The 17632-nt window shown below is 35.3% G+C and overlaps 3 protein-coding genes across 3 annotated transcripts; 2 read left to right on the top strand and 1 right to left on the bottom strand.

The window, feature by feature from the left end:
• The first annotated feature begins 25 nt into the window (after positions 1 to 25).
• Positions 26 to 6243, top strand: LOC106158448 (coiled-coil-helix-coiled-coil-helix domain-containing protein 2-like). Its single transcript, XM_013534440.2, has 4 exons — positions 26 to 212; positions 1736 to 1850; positions 5250 to 5466; positions 5627 to 6243. The coding sequence occupies exons 1-4, from the start codon at positions 157 to 159 to the stop codon at positions 5638 to 5640; spliced, it is 402 nt and encodes a 133-aa protein (XP_013389894.2). The 5' UTR covers positions 26 to 156; the 3' UTR covers positions 5641 to 6243.
• LOC106158415 (kinesin-like protein KIF22) lies at positions 5744 to 14655 on the bottom strand. Its single transcript, XM_087001335.1, has 15 exons — positions 14565 to 14655; positions 13816 to 13965; positions 13160 to 13287; positions 12827 to 12975; positions 12410 to 12555; positions 12107 to 12280; positions 11860 to 11935; positions 11688 to 11732; positions 11201 to 11348; positions 10577 to 10715; positions 10093 to 10343; positions 9796 to 9909; positions 9539 to 9663; positions 7380 to 7439; positions 5744 to 7127 (listed from the first exon to the last, which is right to left on the bottom strand). The coding sequence occupies exons 2-15, from the start codon at positions 13959 to 13961 to the stop codon at positions 7092 to 7094; spliced, it is 1737 nt and encodes a 578-aa protein (XP_086857461.1). The 5' UTR covers positions 13962 to 13965; positions 14565 to 14655; the 3' UTR covers positions 5744 to 7091.
• A 14-nt stretch (positions 14656 to 14669) lies between these two features.
• LOC106158450 (PAXIP1-associated glutamate-rich protein 1) lies at positions 14670 to 17495 on the top strand. Its single transcript, XM_024076669.2, has 5 exons — positions 14670 to 14859; positions 15226 to 15494; positions 15766 to 15842; positions 16053 to 16344; positions 16967 to 17495. Exons 2-4 carry the CDS (start codon positions 15247 to 15249, stop codon positions 16220 to 16222), a joined length of 495 nt encoding a protein of 164 aa, XP_023932437.2. The 5' UTR covers positions 14670 to 14859; positions 15226 to 15246; the 3' UTR covers positions 16223 to 16344; positions 16967 to 17495.
• The last annotated feature ends 137 nt before the right edge of the window (positions 17496 to 17632 follow it).

Genomic DNA, 17632 nt, shown 5'->3' with positions numbered 1-17632 from the left:
ATGCGCTAGCGGAAATGCGTTTGATGTCGGACTAGTGCGTCTTCGCCACACTGCGCCACCTAGAGTATATTTTTATTTAATTTCTAGAAAACGTGACGCCATCCGATCCGACGCACTTACTATTTTTTTTGAAAAAAATATCTAAAATCGAACAATATGCCACGTAGAGGGGGAGGAGGAATGAAAGCTCCAGCACGACCTGCGCCAGTAAGGTAAATTTAAAGACCCAGGCGATCAAAACGTTAGATAATTTTTGTTTGCAAATCTAGCCGCGGTTGCATAAGCGTTGACATTGAAATTAGAACAAATAAAAAAACGCGAGAATTTTTGTCGTAAACTTTTACCAACACATGTATTTCACTTTTTTATGCTTCATCGACACTTCTAATTTTCTTTGGAAGAAAAGATGCCTGTTTGCTTTTATCAAGTCTGTGTCTGCTACACTAGGTATATCAGAAAAATTTTCAAACTGATCAGAAAATTAAAATACTTATATCATCTGAAAGGTAATGCAAAAACCGGATGAAATCATTTGGAATTTTTTAAATATTCCTACAAGCAACAAAGATATTGAAGTTTTTTAACTGCAAAAATCCACCAAAAGTGTCCACACTTCTCAGCTCAAAACCTGTGCCCACTGACCAGCAGTGATCACTCAGGCGCAGCAGAGCACCCTGTGTGTCTTTGTGTGCTCAGCCTATTGTCTGGCTCACATAGCCTGTGACTAATCAGGGCAAAGCTATTTCCCTGTGATAATTTTCACATCATGTAATATTGCGGATTAAATTAACTATACTTCGCAACCTTCAAATTTCATGATTTTTCTACATAATATAGCAAATTTCATAAACTTTGCTGGATATAAATTTCAAAAAGATGATACCAGCACTTGCCTGAAATTTTTTAGCATTTTGTAGAGGCAAAACTTAAAACAAGCAGAACCGAAACTTGTCAAAGACAGAAAACATGGGAAAATCACGTGACTGGATTTTACTCTTTGATTTACAACTTATTTAGTTAATGGCTTGTATTAGTTTTTTTACGCGGCGCTAAAAGAGAGATTTAAAAAAGGGGTTCCATAGGCGAACTGTCAGCAGGCCGACTTCAGTTTTACACTTCACTGCCCGTGGATAGTTACGACTGTAGCGCCCCTAGCGGATTGTGATTAACTAGCTACACTGATATAAAATTGGGATCAATTTCATATTAGGTTTGGGGTACTCTATCTGTAGACTTCATGTCATGAACTTACATGTAATATTAAAAATATATGTCCACATTAAAAACGTCTGAGGCAGATATACAAAATATTTAAAATGCATAATGACAGCATAAAACCTGCTGTCTTGCCCCAATCTTTGTATTGAACAGAAAGAAGTATTTACCTTAAAATTCTGAGGTATGGTGCCTTTTTCATGAATGCGGAGTATAAAGCAAGTAAATTTTGTCATCATAATATTGGTTTGAACTTGGAAATTATACAAGATTGACCCCCCCCCCCCCTTGTGGAGCTCCAAAGGCTTCCCCCCCCCCCCCCCAATCAGAGGTCACAGCTCAGATTTATGTGTTCAAAATGAAGGCTTGTCGAAGGCTGTCTGAAAATAAAAAATAAAAAAAGATAAAAAAATTAATAAAATGAAATAATATAGTAATAAATGAAAACGACATGCCACATATAAACTGCAAGCTAGTAGTTTATTTGTTTTATAATTGAGTATTATCATTCATGTTCCAGGTCTGTCCCTGCACCCAGGCCAGCTGCCCCGCCAGCACCTCAGCAGCCCAAGCAGCCTGGCCTGTTTGCTCAAATGGCAACAACTGCTGCGGGAGTGGCTGTGGGTTCAGCAGTGGTAAGGGTTCCAGTTCAGTCAAACAGACTTTATTGTACCACCAGCGTTAGCGCTGGCGGTACACATGGTTTCGGTCCCGTCCGGATCGTTCCGCCGGCTCCGTTGGCTCCGCCGGACGGCTACCGTTACCGCTTCTCCTCCTAGACGGTAAGGGCCCCCGTACCCATCTCATGGATTTAGGTCACCTATAATCTCAACTCGTTCCACGTAAAATTTGGGCTTTGTCGGTATTGGGGTCTGGGTGTGGCACTCTTTGCAATGCACCCTTGTCTAAAAATGGCAAAATTAAATGCTAATTATCTACCCTACGGAAGGAGTAATGGGAAAAATTTCTATAGACGGCTTTCCAAAAGTCATATGTGTAGATTTCAAATATACCCTTGGATTTGACCTTTGACCTTTACTTCAAGGTCAAATGGGCCAAAATTTTCAAAAAAATGAAATTTTTTACGAAAAAATTTTTTTTTTGCCCTGTTATTCAGACACCACACAGACTTAACCAATAATATTATTGGAAGGTGTTACCCTTCAGGTCATCTTTCATCTCCATGAATTTGGGGTCAATCGGTGCATTTTCACGGGAGTAGCGGCCATAAGATACCGAAACTGAAAACTGTCTCTAATTCGGGAACCGTTAATGCTAGAGACCCATTCTTTTTTGCATTTTGTAGAGCATGTAAAGCCCAACACTGGAGGTGGTCTCGTTTTTTTTGTATTCCATACGGTTTTCGAGTTACGCTGTATCAAAAAGTACATATTGGTGGTAAAAGCAAAATGTGCAGTACGGTAATGGATAATAAATTTTGAACTCTGGAAAAATAAAACATAAGGCTTGGCAAAGCAGACAACTTGTGTTCAAAAATGACATTATTTCATCAAATTTGAACTTCTGAAACTTCACAGCACCTCCTATTTCAAGAATTTTGACCAAAATGACATTTTCTTTATTTTAATTAATTTTTTCTGCACGAAATTTAAGGCACATTATGGTAACTCCAAAATTATAACATTTAGTCCCTTATATCTCCAAAACTGGCAGAGATAGGTCCATAGTTACTATTGAAGTTGAATAGGAAGTCATATACTGGCAATCTTACTATGACCTTGAAAGTGACCTTTGACCTACTTTTCACCATGAACTGAACTTTGCAAATTTTTCTTCCCTTTTATCTCCAAAACTGGCAGAGATAGGTCCATAGTTACTATTGAAGTTGAATAGGAAGTCATATACTGGCAATCTTACTATGACCTTGAAAGTGACCTTTGACCTACTTTTCACCATGAACTGAACTTTGCAAATTTTTCTTCCCTTTTATCTCCAAAACTGGCAGATATAGGTCCATAGTTACTATTGAACTTGAATAGGAAGTCATATACTGGCAATCTAAATGTGACCTTAAAATTGACCTTTGACCTACTTTTCACCATAAACTGAATTTTGCAAAATTTGCTTCCATTTTATCTCCAAAACTGGCAGAGATAGGTCCATAGTTACTATTGAACTTGAAAAGGAAGTCATATATTGGCAATCAAAATGTGACCTTAAAATTGACCTTTGACCTACTTTACACCATGAACTGAATTTTGCAAATTTTGCTTTCCTTTTATCTCCAAAACTGGCTGAGATAAGTTCGTAGTTACAATTGAACTTGAATAGGATGTCATATACTGGCAATCTAAATGTGACCTCAAAATTGACCTTTGACCTACTTTTCACCATAAACTGAACTTTGCAAATTTTGCTTCCCTTTTATCTCCAAAACTGGCAGAGATAGGTCCATAGTTACTATTGAACTTGAATAGGAAGTCATATACTGGCAATCTAAATGTGACCTTGAAATTGACCTTTAACCTACTTTTCACCATGAACTGAATTTTGCAAATTTTGCTTCCCTATTATCTCCAAAACTGGCTGAGATAGGTCCATAGTTACTATTGAACTTGAATAGGAAGTCATATACTGGCAATCTAAATGTGACCTTGAAATTGACCTTTGACCTACTTTTCACCATGAACTGAACTTTGCAAATTTTGCTTTCCTTTTATCTCCAAAACTGGCAGAGATAGGTCCATAGTTACTATTGAACTTGAATAGGAAGTCATATACTGGCAATCTAAATGTGACCTTGAAATTGACCTTTAACCTACTTTTCACCATGAACTGAATTTTGCAAATTTTGCTTCCCTATTATCTCCAAAACTGGCTGAGATAGGTCCATAGTTACTATTGAACTTGAATAGGAAGTCATATACTGGCAATCTAAATGTGACCTTGAAATTGACCTTTGACCTACTTTTCACCATGAACTGAACTTTGCAAATTTTGCTCTCCTTTTATCTCCAAAACTGGCAGAGATAGGTCCATAGTTACTATTGAACTTGAAAAGGAAGTCATATACTGGCAATCCAAATGTGACCTTAAAATTGACCTTTGACCTACTTTACACCATAAACTGAATTTTGCAAATTTTGCTTTCCTTTTATCTCCAAAACTGGCTGAGATAGGTCCGTAGTTACTATTGAACTTGAATAGAAGTCATATACTGGCATTATAAATGTGACATTAAAATTGACCTTTGTCCTACTTTTCACCATAAACTGAACTTTGCAAATTTTTCTTCCCTTTTATCTCCAAAACTGGCAGAGATAGGTCCATAGTTACTATTGAACTTGAATAGAAAGTCATATACTGGCAATCTAAATGTGACCTTGAAATTGACCTTTGACCTACTTTTTATCATGAACTGAACTCTGCTAATTTCTTTCTCTTTTAACTTCAAACTTGACAGAGATAGGTCCATAGTTACTCTTGAACTTGAATAGGAAGTCATATACTGGCAATTTACTGTGACCTTGAAATTGACCCTTGACCTACCTTACGAAGAACTTAAATTTGATTGTACCATATATATTTTTTGCAATAGTTTAAAAATTCTTGTTGATTGCATTTTTACAGCTTGTCAAGCACAAAACTGGTGGCTGTGTCCCTTATTTTGTGTATGTGGGGGTCTATACGAATGCGCTTGCTCCAGCTGGTGGTACAATATTCGGAGGCGGTATCGCCTCTCTGATCCTCTAGTTAATGCTTGGGTTGTTTGAAGTCTGTTATGTTATCTCAGTAGTGATAATCAGGTGATAAGAAGAGAAATTCATGTAAACAGTATGTTGTAGTTACAACACATCATTGTTACTGTAGTGTCATGTTGTAAACATGCATGGCCGTCAGCTGTATCAAACCACAAAATGAAAATTATATAATTTAGTAAGGTAAAGTTTAATACAATTCTTACATGCACAAGTCAAAAAAAAAAATTAAATTAAAAACTAAAGCAGGCACTTCAAGCTTTTACAAGATTGCTGTCAGGATAAATTTTTAAAAAAGTCGTCATTCTCGTTCAGGGTCACACCATAGGTGCTGCTATGACTGGAGGTATGGGAGGCGGGTCTGCCGAGCAGCAGCAACCTGCAGCACCACAGCAGTACGGCCAACCAGAACAGCAACAGAATGCATGTGGATATGAACTCCAGCGCTTCTTGGATTGCTCCAACCAATACAGTGATGTCTCCCTGTGCAGTGGGTTCCTTGAGGCACTCAAATCATGCAGGACACAGTATGGTAAGATAGAGGGTTGATTTTTTTCCATGGTGTTCAAGCATGTTAATAAGATATGTGGAATATTGTGAATTTTTTCTTTTGTTCAAAAGAAAACCTTTGGCTAAAAAGATTAAATAAAGCTTTGGGATGTTTCTTACACAGATCTTTTGTCTCTTTTCAGGTTTACAGCAGTAACATACCATGCTTCTGATTACAAGGCCTCTCAAGACACTGAACTTTTCAGCTTTTTCATGCACAGGAACTTAAAATCTGGAATGAACTTTTACATAGAGAGTGATGTGATACAAATGTTGGGTTGTTTATTGCACTGATTGAATTCTTGATTTAGCACATATGAAAACAAATCGGTAATTTGTGCATGTATTTTAGACTGCCAGTTTTATGACATTGTTTTGTACATCTTTCACTCACTTAACATGTAAAGTTATGAACAGATCTCAGGAAAAAACCTTATATGAAGTGGCATTTACTTTGAGAAACAATCTAATGTATATAATTTAAATGGTGTTGTGTTTTCATCAGTCATTAAATCAATAATTGAATTTCTACAATTTGTGGCATAATTTCTTGGCAACAAAGCAAAATTTACACCTTTCACAAACTGGACTTTGAGATACTTAAAACCCACCTTACAGATTCTAATTTAGAAACTAGGCTCTTTGTTTAATTTCAAGCAAGCATTGCTGGCTTAAACTGATAACTTTATACCATCAGTATATCAATGAATGTTTCAATTGCTACAAAAATGTATATTGAATAAATGCCACTCAAAAATTACTGTCTATGGGTACATTTTCCCAAATAAAAAAATCCACAAAAAAATTTAATTTAATTTATAATTATCAATTTACAGAAAATCAACTTCCTAAGGATAAATATAACATGATTATAACTATCCTTGCAAAATGTCAGTCACAGTAGGAGCATACAAATTTAACGCAACAGATATCACGATTAAAAAAAAAAAAATTGTGCCACATCAACTGTGCACTCACCATAATATGCCCAGTAAAGCCAATGGTTGCAGCAAATTCAAATTATATAATCTTCACCAGTCCTAAAGGCCAGGGGAGGTGCAAAGGGATCATCATATGTCAGGAAAAGGTTTCTACAGGTTTTATCATTCTCTTTAACTTTTGCTTTACTTCTGTTGATGATGCTATTGGTCTTTGCTTTGACAATCCCATGACATTTAGTCTATGCAACTAAAGCTCACATTAACATTGTTTTTAATGAAGATTTTACATAACTCTGAGCCTACCAGAAAGTGAATTCTTATAAGTTGTACAAATATTTTACCAACATTTGTTTATACATTTTACTTTAAGGTGGGTTATACCATAATATAGTTCTCCTTCTGTTTGTAGCCCTTTTATTGGCAATGTTCTGTATTTGAGTTTGTGATATGACCCTGCAGAGGCAAGGGCATTTTGATATTCTCTCCTAGATGTTTTTCATCCCTGGACATAACAGCAAAATAATTTAATAGCATCATATTTATGCAAGAGGAAGAATTTCAACTGTCCCTACATGCATACTAATGCTAGAGGTTTCATCTGAGATTTCTCTTCCTAAACTGGGAAACTCTTCACAAAGGTCCCTCTCATTGTCCAACTATGGCATGATCACACACTTACAACTTTTTGGGGAAGAAAATTGCTCTGGAATAAAGAAAAATTTCAATAGAAAATGGCTTATGTTACAAACTAAAGATTAAAATGCTAGAATTACAGGAGTAATCAAAACCATATTAAATGGTGTCAAATGACAGAATTGTCAGCTTTCTACATGTTTACCACTCTCAACATCAAATCAGTGAAAAGATCCGACGCAGATTTCCATTTGCAAGTGATGGTGGCAAGTCAATCATTACAGACTTTCTCCCAATTCATAAGTGCTTTAGTATCTTTTACCTCCATAAATCTGTCCACATACTTTCTTGTCAAGCCTGTTATTTTTCTCAGTTCATCCACCTGCAGAATTTGACATAATGAAATAGAAATGAAATAAAAATTTTATAAATGCTCATTTTATGAATGATCCTCTGTTGGAAACGAAAAGAGGTTTTCTTTTTTGGAAAACATCAAACTGGTTAGATATTCTTTACATGACTCAGAAAATTTGGTCATTTCTATTTGACAATACACATAAATCGATCTTATTTAGGCAGCTGTTGCTCTTCATTTCTTGTTACTTTTGAGATAGTTGTATACACCAAAGATCATTTGATATATATATGTACATTTTCAGAAATTTTGAATTTCATAGTCAGAAGCAGTTTACATATATAACTCTAAAAGCTATTAACAAGAACTTTGGCAGCACACATTTTCCCTTCTGCAAAAAACCTTCCTAAAAAATATATGTATAAATGCAGTGGTTGCGAAAGAGATTGAACACTTACCAGACATGTGGGCTGGAGCAAATTAAATTTTGTCAGCCCACACCTTTTTTTACCGGCCCACAATAAAATAATCAAGCTGTATATTTTCACTTCATTTTTGATGAATGTTATTGCCTGGCATTGTAAATTGGTGCTTTTTCAATTTTCAGGCCAGATATAATAGAATATTTAAGGTTTAAGTTTAAACATCCTTCATTTTGGATGCTTTCTGGCATTTAAGTTTTATCCTTTTTACATCTGGGTTGCTTATCTTAATTTCTAATCTTTTAACACAAGATCATGTATCCTTTGTAAATTTCTATTCCAATTTTTGCCTAAAATTAAAATATAAGTCATAGTAAAGTGGAGCTTCCAACTTTTCTAACTTTTTTTAGATTTTCACTATTGGAAAAATGCTTGTCTGTTAGCAGGGATCGTCCTGGGTCAAAATCTGGTTGGGCCATTTTGGCCCACTTGGTAAAAAAAGAAATTGGGCCATTTTTAAAAAATGTGTGCCGTGAATTATTTAGAGAAAATTCATTATATTTCAATATTTTTATATGATTAAAAACAATAAAAAACTTGATGCTTCTACTCTGAAGTCCTAAATAATTGTAGTGTATGGAAAAATCTTCCAAAATTAACAATTGTACTGTCCAAAAAATTGTACTTAATGGAAAAATCTTTCAGAATAAATAATTGCACTACATGGAAAAGGTAGACAATTCCCATTCTTATTGTAAAAAAAAGCCATTGCTCTCATAGCAGGCCCGTAGTCGGCAATTTTAAAAGGGGGGGGGGTGTCTTTTTTCCATAAAAACGTCATGTACCTAGATCAAATTTTACCAAGGGTGAACCTTTTGTCAGCAAAAGGGGACATTCTTTCGAACTAATTTTTGTAATTGAACAATTCATGGCAACGGGCCAGAGTCTGAAAATAATTTTTATTCAATATCTAAGGCTAAGCTAGTTCGTTTAGATGAATTAATAGACAGTTTTGCATCCTGACTGTGACATTGCAAATTTTCCGCACTGAAAATGATGTTGTCCCTCATTTTGACATATAGCGCCGCTAAAGATGCAATATTACTTAAAATATCCATTAAAATTAGTTAAGAGCACCCATCTAAAAAGCAAATGAATATTTCTCTTTTTCACTTATCGGTTACTCAACATGCGGTGCGACGGAAGCCATATTTGTTTACCCAGCACATGTAGTTAGGTGTTCTCAGAGGTCCGTGCGCGGCCTGTCGTAAGCAGTTTGAGCGGCCTGTTTTCAGTGTCATGGGCAGTACGTTTTTCATTGACCTGTAGTTGTTTCAGTTTCGATAATTTTTTTGTGAAACGGGTCACATGTCAGCCCTCACGGCATCTCTATGCGCACTTCGAGCGACATCATAATGTATGAAGATCTTTATTACAAAAAATAGTGTTTGCTACATGTATTTGTACGCTCCAGTATGGCGCAGGTTAAATTTTTACTTGCGCCTAGTGCGTACTCAGAGCTTTACGATAAATTCAGATATGAGTCGGTGTCTGTAAAAGAAATCAACTTTAGTCCGTCGGTCATGTGGGCCGATGAGTTATAAGGGTTTTCCAGCCCACAGAATTTTTGCCGGCATATGGCCGTGGTCCGACGGCTTTCGCAATCACTGTAAATGATAATTATAAAACAACCTTCAAACTCACATTTTGAAATTCTCCATGTTTCTCCCTCCACGAGTGTATACATTTGGCTCTTTTAGCCCCCACAGTCTGAAGAGTCAGCAGTTGATTTAAACTGCCTTTATTCAAAATGTGCAACACATCTGCATCTGAAAACAAATACTGCACCATCAAATGCTGCATAATGATTTGTAAATCTGACATTAAATGTTTCATGAACAGGTGTATTACACAGAAACATTCACCTACTGGTTTTAATTTGATTAAAAAAGTAGACTTACAATGCCTTCGAGATTGCTCAGATTCTTTATTTTCTCGTTTCCTGTTCAATATGGCACTTGCATTTTCAAGATTGGTAAGATTGGCATTTTTGGAGTCTGGCAAATCACATCTATCTGAAAGACAAAACTCCACCATAAGATCACAATACAGGTGCTCAATACCTTCTAATGGTATTTGATACAAAGAATCGTTTTTTCCACTTTATTAAGTGTAGTAATATTTTAATATGAATGAAATACAACAAAGGCAATGTTCAAAGATAAATTTGACTCAGTCTGGTTTATTAAGGCACTAACCTCCACAGTACATTATATTCTCTTTCACCCTCTCTTCAGTTTCTGCTTGTAGCCTGCTGAGTGCCATTCTGCACTGGGAAAGAGCCTCCACTGCTGGGCTGCCCACATGCTGTTTCTTGCATGCTATGTGGCTAGCAACTTCTGATTTCCTTTTTCTGGGAGTGTTTATTCTTTCCAAAATATTCTGTCCCAGTGATTCAAGTCTCTGGACTACTTCTTCTCTTAGATTGGTCTGACGCTGTAGTATTGGACTGAAGTACAAGGAAACAATGATTTTGATACAAGTCATGTTGAATTTCACTGTACTAAGTATTCATTTCATAAAACTAAATATGAAACCCATTAATCAAATGTCAATTATTTAAGGAAGAGAGATTTCTGAAACACTTCCACTTGGGATTAAGTTTGAAAAAATTATAATATGAGATTCAGAGAATTATCAACTGAAAGATAATTAATTCCTAAGGTTCAAATATAGTATTACCTCAGAAATTCAACTGAATTTGTTGTGGTGGGTACAGTGGATAGAGTTCTTCTGTGCCTGCTCTTTAAACCTTGACCACTTTCAACATTTCTGCCAGTTCCAGCAAATGAGGCATCAGTTTCTTCGAGCACTGAAGGATCTACCAATAATCAGGAGTGACTTTTAACACAATAAACAAGCAAATAAATATAGGTGCTGAAAAAATATGACACTATTTTTTAAGTAATTTTCCCTAATGACTTAAAAGATAAATATAAAACGAGCATGGTTTTGCAGTAACGCTTTTAAACCACTTCCACTAGTTTCTCATACTATTCAAATAAAATCTACATGTCAAAAGAGCAACCAAATTAATCACTAGATCTGCCATAAAAGAGCTTTAAAACTGCACCTTCTGCAATTTTTTGGGGAAAAATTTTTACTTCAAATGCATCTTTAAGCACACAGTAAATGATGATAGTAGATAAAATAGATACACAACTAGCGACCGAGTGAAAATGAAAGTGATGGTAACAGTTACCCACATATCTCAAATATTTTACTGATGTGTAATATGATTAAATCAAAACTCAGTAAATCATTACAATGCCTTGAACTAACCGTAAACCAATATTTACAACAAACCTCTTGTAGTTTCCTTCTTATAAGTTTCGTTTACAATCTTTTTACTCTTTTTGGCAAAGTTCAGAGTAGTATAAGTGTCCCAGTAATTTCTCAGCTCAGGGGCAATATTAACTATCATCAGGGTGTGGCTATTGCCACCCAGAGAATCCTGCAAATATAAATTACACTTACTGTCAATATTGATACTTAGATACTTTTGTTTTCATTTTACCTACATGAGCCTAGGTTTCAAAAAAAAAAAAAAAAATCTGAACATTTATCATGGCACCCAACACCTAACAGTCTGGGGTTCCGGGGGAATTCCACGTTTTCAGGAAAAAAAAACTCATTACTATTTTTATCAAATATTTAAATTTTGTGAATTACTTATATTTTGAATTGGTTACATCAATCATACACATTACAATATTATTAGATTTCAAACAAAGATGTTTTCAACTGATTTTTAAAATATTTTGGCTAACATTGTCAACTGACAACAAAGTACCTGCAGAATTCTGGTTAGCTTGCTGCTCCTGTAGGGTGGACAAGGCTGTAAAATATTTTAACAATAAGTAAAACAATGGAAAACTAATTATCAAAAAATATATAAATTATACAACATGTAAAAATTAAAATTCAAATAAAAAATATGTTAAAGATTTGAAAGTGTAACATACCCTTCCATGTGTTAGAGCATCCACTACTTGGCTGAGTACTGACAGGCTCTTGTTAATAGCACCACTCTCCTGAAGCCTGCAAATTAGACATATGACAAACTAATGTTTCTGATAAGCATACTTTTCTGGCGCAGCTCATCACTCTAAAATTTATTCAGATGCTAAACTATTTTCTTTAATAAAATCTTTAAAAATGACTAAAAAATAGCATCAAAATTCCCAAAGCAAGGGGGACCACGATATGCACCTGAGTCCTTTATTTTCCGTTTTCTTGTTGTTTTCACTTCCAGCTAAATCAATGAGGAACAGTTTGCCAGTAAGCCTCTTATATGGCTTCACCATTTGTTGTTTCTCCACTTTCAGCATCATAATGCTGTGACTGCGACTGGATGTTGCATTCAGTTTTGTAGAAGCAGTGGTTCTATAAAGAGAAGAAAATTCAACCTACATAAATTTTTCTGTAAATTTCTTTCATGATAAAAAATCTGAGAACTTTCAACTAGAATGGTGAAAACAGCTCTTTCTATTAAATATAAAAAATGAAATTTACCTTTTCCTTGACGCTGGACCAAACCATTTCTTGAAATCATTGTAATTTTCTACAGGTTTCTCTGTTAATCCTACAACAAATATGTTCCTTTTTCTATCCTCTCTGATTGGAAGATCACATGACTTTGGCACCAAAAGATCCCAAACCTAAAGGACATTCAATATATATATTTACAGAAGTAATTTCACTTTCTAAAAATGTTGACATTTATATAATGACTTATATTAACTGTTGCAATTATTTCACTGCAAGAGTGGTTTCAACTTTATAAAACGCTGTTAAAAATCACATTCCATTTGCAGCACATCAACAGCACTCTCCTTTCTTCTCCTTATCATTTCTTTCTTTTTGTAATACACCCTACTGTTATCTGCAATTTGTTTCACTGTTTAGTATCAAATCAATGTTCCAGATCACCTTTTCATTGTAAATCTCAAAATAAGACAGCAACACTGAATGCTGCCACTCTTGATCCCCACTGTTCTCAGTGAGTCTGCATATTTCATTGACTGTTCTTGGTATAACTCCTGGCTCTTGAGGGGTTCCAAGCATAGTATATGTTTTACCTAAAATATTTTAATGTACTTGAAAAAAATAAACACTTCAGTAAAGCCAACATATCTATGTCCAATACCTTACGTCGTAGCTTTATTATAAAAGTAAAAACTGAGCAAACAGATAGATCCTATAGCAGACAGAATGTTGAAAAATTATGTTATGATTTCACATCATATTCAATTCGATATTTACCGGCTCCTGTGGGTCCATAAGCAAAGACCGTCATGTTTTCTCCATTCAAAACATAAGGCACCAAAGGCCTTACATGCTGATTAAAAATATCTGCTTGACTTGACTCTGGTCCAAACACAGCACTAAACCTGAAAAGAAGGGCGAATACGACTTTATATTGTTATCCTTCCACAAAAGTTACAAAAGCACTGAACTCCCGACCAGTAATCCTATGCAGAAATGAGTCCAGAAAAAAAGTCTGATGAAGACACAGCGAAACATGTAACAGTGATTGTCTTGTCTTTCAACTTTGTGAGTGTCAGGAGTGCTGAACTTAAAGTACATGTAAGTCTGCTTGAGCACCATGGGCACAGAGTAAGTATAAAATAGTAATGAATTCAAGCAGACAGAATACAGCATCCCCAGACTTTTTTCTGATCTTAAGTTCTGTGGCATTACAGTCTTTTGCAATCGTAACCAAATAATGCACCATGTTTTCTGTGGCACTTATGTATTTTAATAATCAAGACTTATTGGACAAATTTCACCGTGACAGCTAAAAAGTTGCCTCGACGCCACAACACGTCTCCCATGTTTTTAGCCTAAACTTTATCACTGGTTATGACTATCAAAGATGTCCCTCATTTGTTGGAATTGATTTGTATTTTAATACTTACTCATAGTGTAAATTTTCATTCACATCTCTGTGATTTAATATTTCAAGAGTGGTTTGGTTGACAACATGAACCTCTGCTTTCTCACTGCTGTCCAAGACAGGCCTCAGTCTGGTTACCACACTAATGAGACTGTCTTTTCTTTCCATTCTTCTGTAAAAGAAAATTGATATGATTAAATCACAGAATATCAAATATTTGTTTTTAAAAAATATCGTTATAAAATATACAACTAACTACTGTCATTTATATCAAAATGTACAACCCACATACTATGTAATTCAAATGAATCATTTATGTAATGGTTATATGTACAGTACTAGTAGTAAATTACTGTTGGTGTTAGTAAAGCAACCAGTTATAAAAATCAATGCCATAGCAGCCTTTCACATTTAAACTTCTTTAGTCTTCTTCTGATAACTTCTTACCGATATTCATTATCAAAAACAAGGAACAAATTACATGCAATCACAACAAAGAACTAAATACTTACTACACAGTTACAGTTTAATAAATGGCACATTTGCAAAAATAAGTTAACAAATATTATAACACAGACAGTTACGTACTTGGAGTAGTTCCCTACAAATTTACTGCCTTACAAGTTACAGGAGTAGTAGTAGTAGTAGTAGAAGCAGTACACTGATGTGCTAGCTAGTATTCCTTTTTTACCAAAATAAGTTTTTCGCCCGTTTGCGTCAAAATATTGGTCCTATTTTCACTGTAAAACTAGAACTTTGGGTATGCTCTACCTCGACAGTGAAAATACGATTTTGCTTGCTTTTGCCCAGGTTGTTCTACAGTCGTCGTTTGTTTTTGTCAGCAAATATTGAATCTGCCTCCACCTCTGTTGCCCAATCAAAGCACTCTCGCAAAATCTCACGTGGTTTACTGAATAACAAGGCAAAGGCTGTAGGTTCGCGGTACTTCTTAACTTACGATTAATATTCGTTATTTCAAGCTCGTAGATTATACTCATCTATTTAAACATACCGGTAATATTTTAAGCCAATCTCCATTCGTTGCATATGCCGAAGAAAATGAAAGGTACAGAATTTATCCTTTATTCTTTCATTAGTGTTCCTCGAGTCTTGTCTTCCCTCAGTCTTCATTGTGGTTCTTATTGTGATTGTAATGTTTCTGTAACAGCGCAGTATTATTTGTAATAAGATTAAAGAACCTAAACCATATTTGTTTTGATGGAATGTTTCTGTTGTTGTTATTTCACGTGAAGTGTTAAAAGGAGGGTTTTCACCTTTCTTCATCTAATAAATAAAACGAACCATTTTATTTGCATCCCTATTTTGAGAAGCAGCTTTAAGTAAAACTCAAATAGAACAATCAACAGATCACTATCAAGATTATGTGTGCACCATTTTTGAATTTTTTTGTTTTTAATTTTGTGTTCTTCAGTGCTTTCTTGTGGATAATAATATGACCAGCGAGGAAGAAGATTGGTGCATCACAGCAAGTGATGATGATGAAAACTATGGACCAGTAAAAGGGGTGTGGGAGCCTACTATTGAGGATATAGTAACATTGTATGAAAGGCTCGTGAAAGATGAAGTTTTAGAACTTGAGTGGATCTCACCTGGAAGGAGACCACCAGAAAAAGAAAAGGAAGCAGTTGATGATGTTTCACAGGAGCCTGATACACCACAAGAAACGCCTACGAAAGAGGAGTAAGTGATTTCAGCATATTTTCATCTATTTATCCACCATTGTTAGTAAAATTAGTTTAAACATTATCTTTGTTTATGATTTTCTGCTCGTGTAAACTCTGGATTAAAGATGATAATGATTGCTAAACAGTTGAAGGTGTTTATTGATAAATATTTTAGTATATTAATTAAAAAACTGAATTAAGTTAATGTTTACTTATATAAAGAGCTTCAAAACACAAATTTACCCCAGTATTTAAGTAACATTTCTTTCTTTTTTTTTAATTTCCAGACCTGTGGCTCCCACAGAGTTTGATTTTGATGACACACAAACAGAGGGTGCAAAAGTTACACCAAAATGGACTCCAGGTTAGTATGATATAGACTATCATATAGTCATAGATACAGGAGGATGCATATTATCGAAGTCTTAACAGCAGTTTTCTACAACAGCCTGTAGTACTCAAACAATAAGTAAGACTTAACAGGCTTTATTTTTTTTCTTTATTAACATACATTGTGAGGAATGTTGATCAGATGTTTACTATAGTAACATATTTATCTCTTTTTAATTTCCAGGAAGTGGAAAGACTCCAAGGCCTCAAAAGAGGGTAGCCTCTTTGGATAAAATTCTCAGTGACATTCGTCAAGAGAAAAAGAAAGAGACTGGTTTAAGGAGGAGTCCATCATCTACTCCTCAAAGACCTGGACCAAAACTAACTCCTAAAAAAGACCCATTTGCTTTTTAACACAGAGGAACTAAAACCAGACTGATGTTATTCTCTTGAGGGTTGTTCATTTTGTTTCAAAATGTCAGAGAATAAGACTAAAACAGATAATTATCAGCATAAATTTTATAAATTGGTTTGTAGTCTATTTTCTCCACCCTGAGCTTCAGAGCTGACTTGACACTAACCTATTCACTGTAGCCTATCTCCATCGTGTCAAGTAACCTCTGACGAAAATAGTTTGACCTATTTTATATAAGCCAATCGAATCCATGTTTCAAAATTTTTCACCAAAGTTTGGTGAAAACGCTGATTGGTTGATCGTCAATCGGCAATCCTCGGCTGATTCCGCAAGCTCCATACTAACAACATAGTTATTGTCGAGTGCGGAGACATCCGAGTAGTTCCGAGTGGTTCCGAGTGCATAACCGTACACAAAGAAAGCATGGAGTATATCGGAATTGAAACCAGAGCAGTATGATGCCCTGCATCATTATCTACTGAGGGATGATGTATTTTGCGTGCTGCCCACAGGTTACGGCAAGTCCCTGATATTCAGCCTTATCTTTGATTGGTCCGGATTTGAACAAAGCGCGCTTTGACTCGTTCGCGTTCATTGGCTAGATCGTTCAATGAGTCATTGAGTGCGGGCTTTAAATTTGATTGGCGGGCGGCGGGAGCACTCGAATCTGGTCAGAGGTTACTTGACACGATGGAGATAGGCTACAGCGAAAAGGTTAGTGTCAAGTCAGCTCTGAAGCTCAGGGTGATTTTCTCTGACATATGTGCCTTTTTTGGTTATCTGAAGAAAGTGACAAGAACTTAGGAAAAGATTCATTTATGAAACTCTTTTGTTTTATTATAATAATTTGTTGTTTTAAAGGTAAATGACTGAAGACATTTAACATGTTTTAAAGACGAATCACAAACATGCATACTTAAACATAAATCTTCATTTTATTAATTTTAGAAGAAAAATTTATGTTTTACTTTTTATATTATTTTTCTGTATGATATGCACTGTTCATGGATGATGTACATAAATTCAGTTATTTTTTGTCTGAAGCAAATGCTCTGTTGTTTAAAACTGCGCAGAATGATGGGGGGAGGGGTGTACTTAGCACGACAAATACAAAACAAACGTAAGCGGGTCACGTTCTCCACCAATTTCACTGTCTGTGATTTGGACCATCTTCATGAAGGCAAGGTTAAGTTAAAGTGCATGTCAATGTTGCAGCCTCACTAGTTCAAAAATTCTTTATGATACAAAGCAAAATACATGATTTTATCCGTCCCTTATTTTGTCATTTTTTTCACAAGCAAATTGAACCTCAGTAATGCCAGCAAAAATGGCAATACACTTTCATTCGATACTATTCATCTAACACTCTTCATGACAGTCCACATTCTAATTCTTTGGCGTACAAAGTA

Source organism: Lingula anatina, chromosome 1 (assembly GCF_051362555.1).
Source record: "Lingula anatina isolate TDL-2025a chromosome 1, LinAna3.0, whole genome shotgun sequence".
Taxonomy (NCBI): Eukaryota; Metazoa; Brachiopoda; class Lingulata; order Lingulida; family Lingulidae; genus Lingula; species Lingula anatina.
Note: the sequence above shows the minus strand (reverse complement) of the source record. Positions and strands in the feature narration are given on the sequence as shown.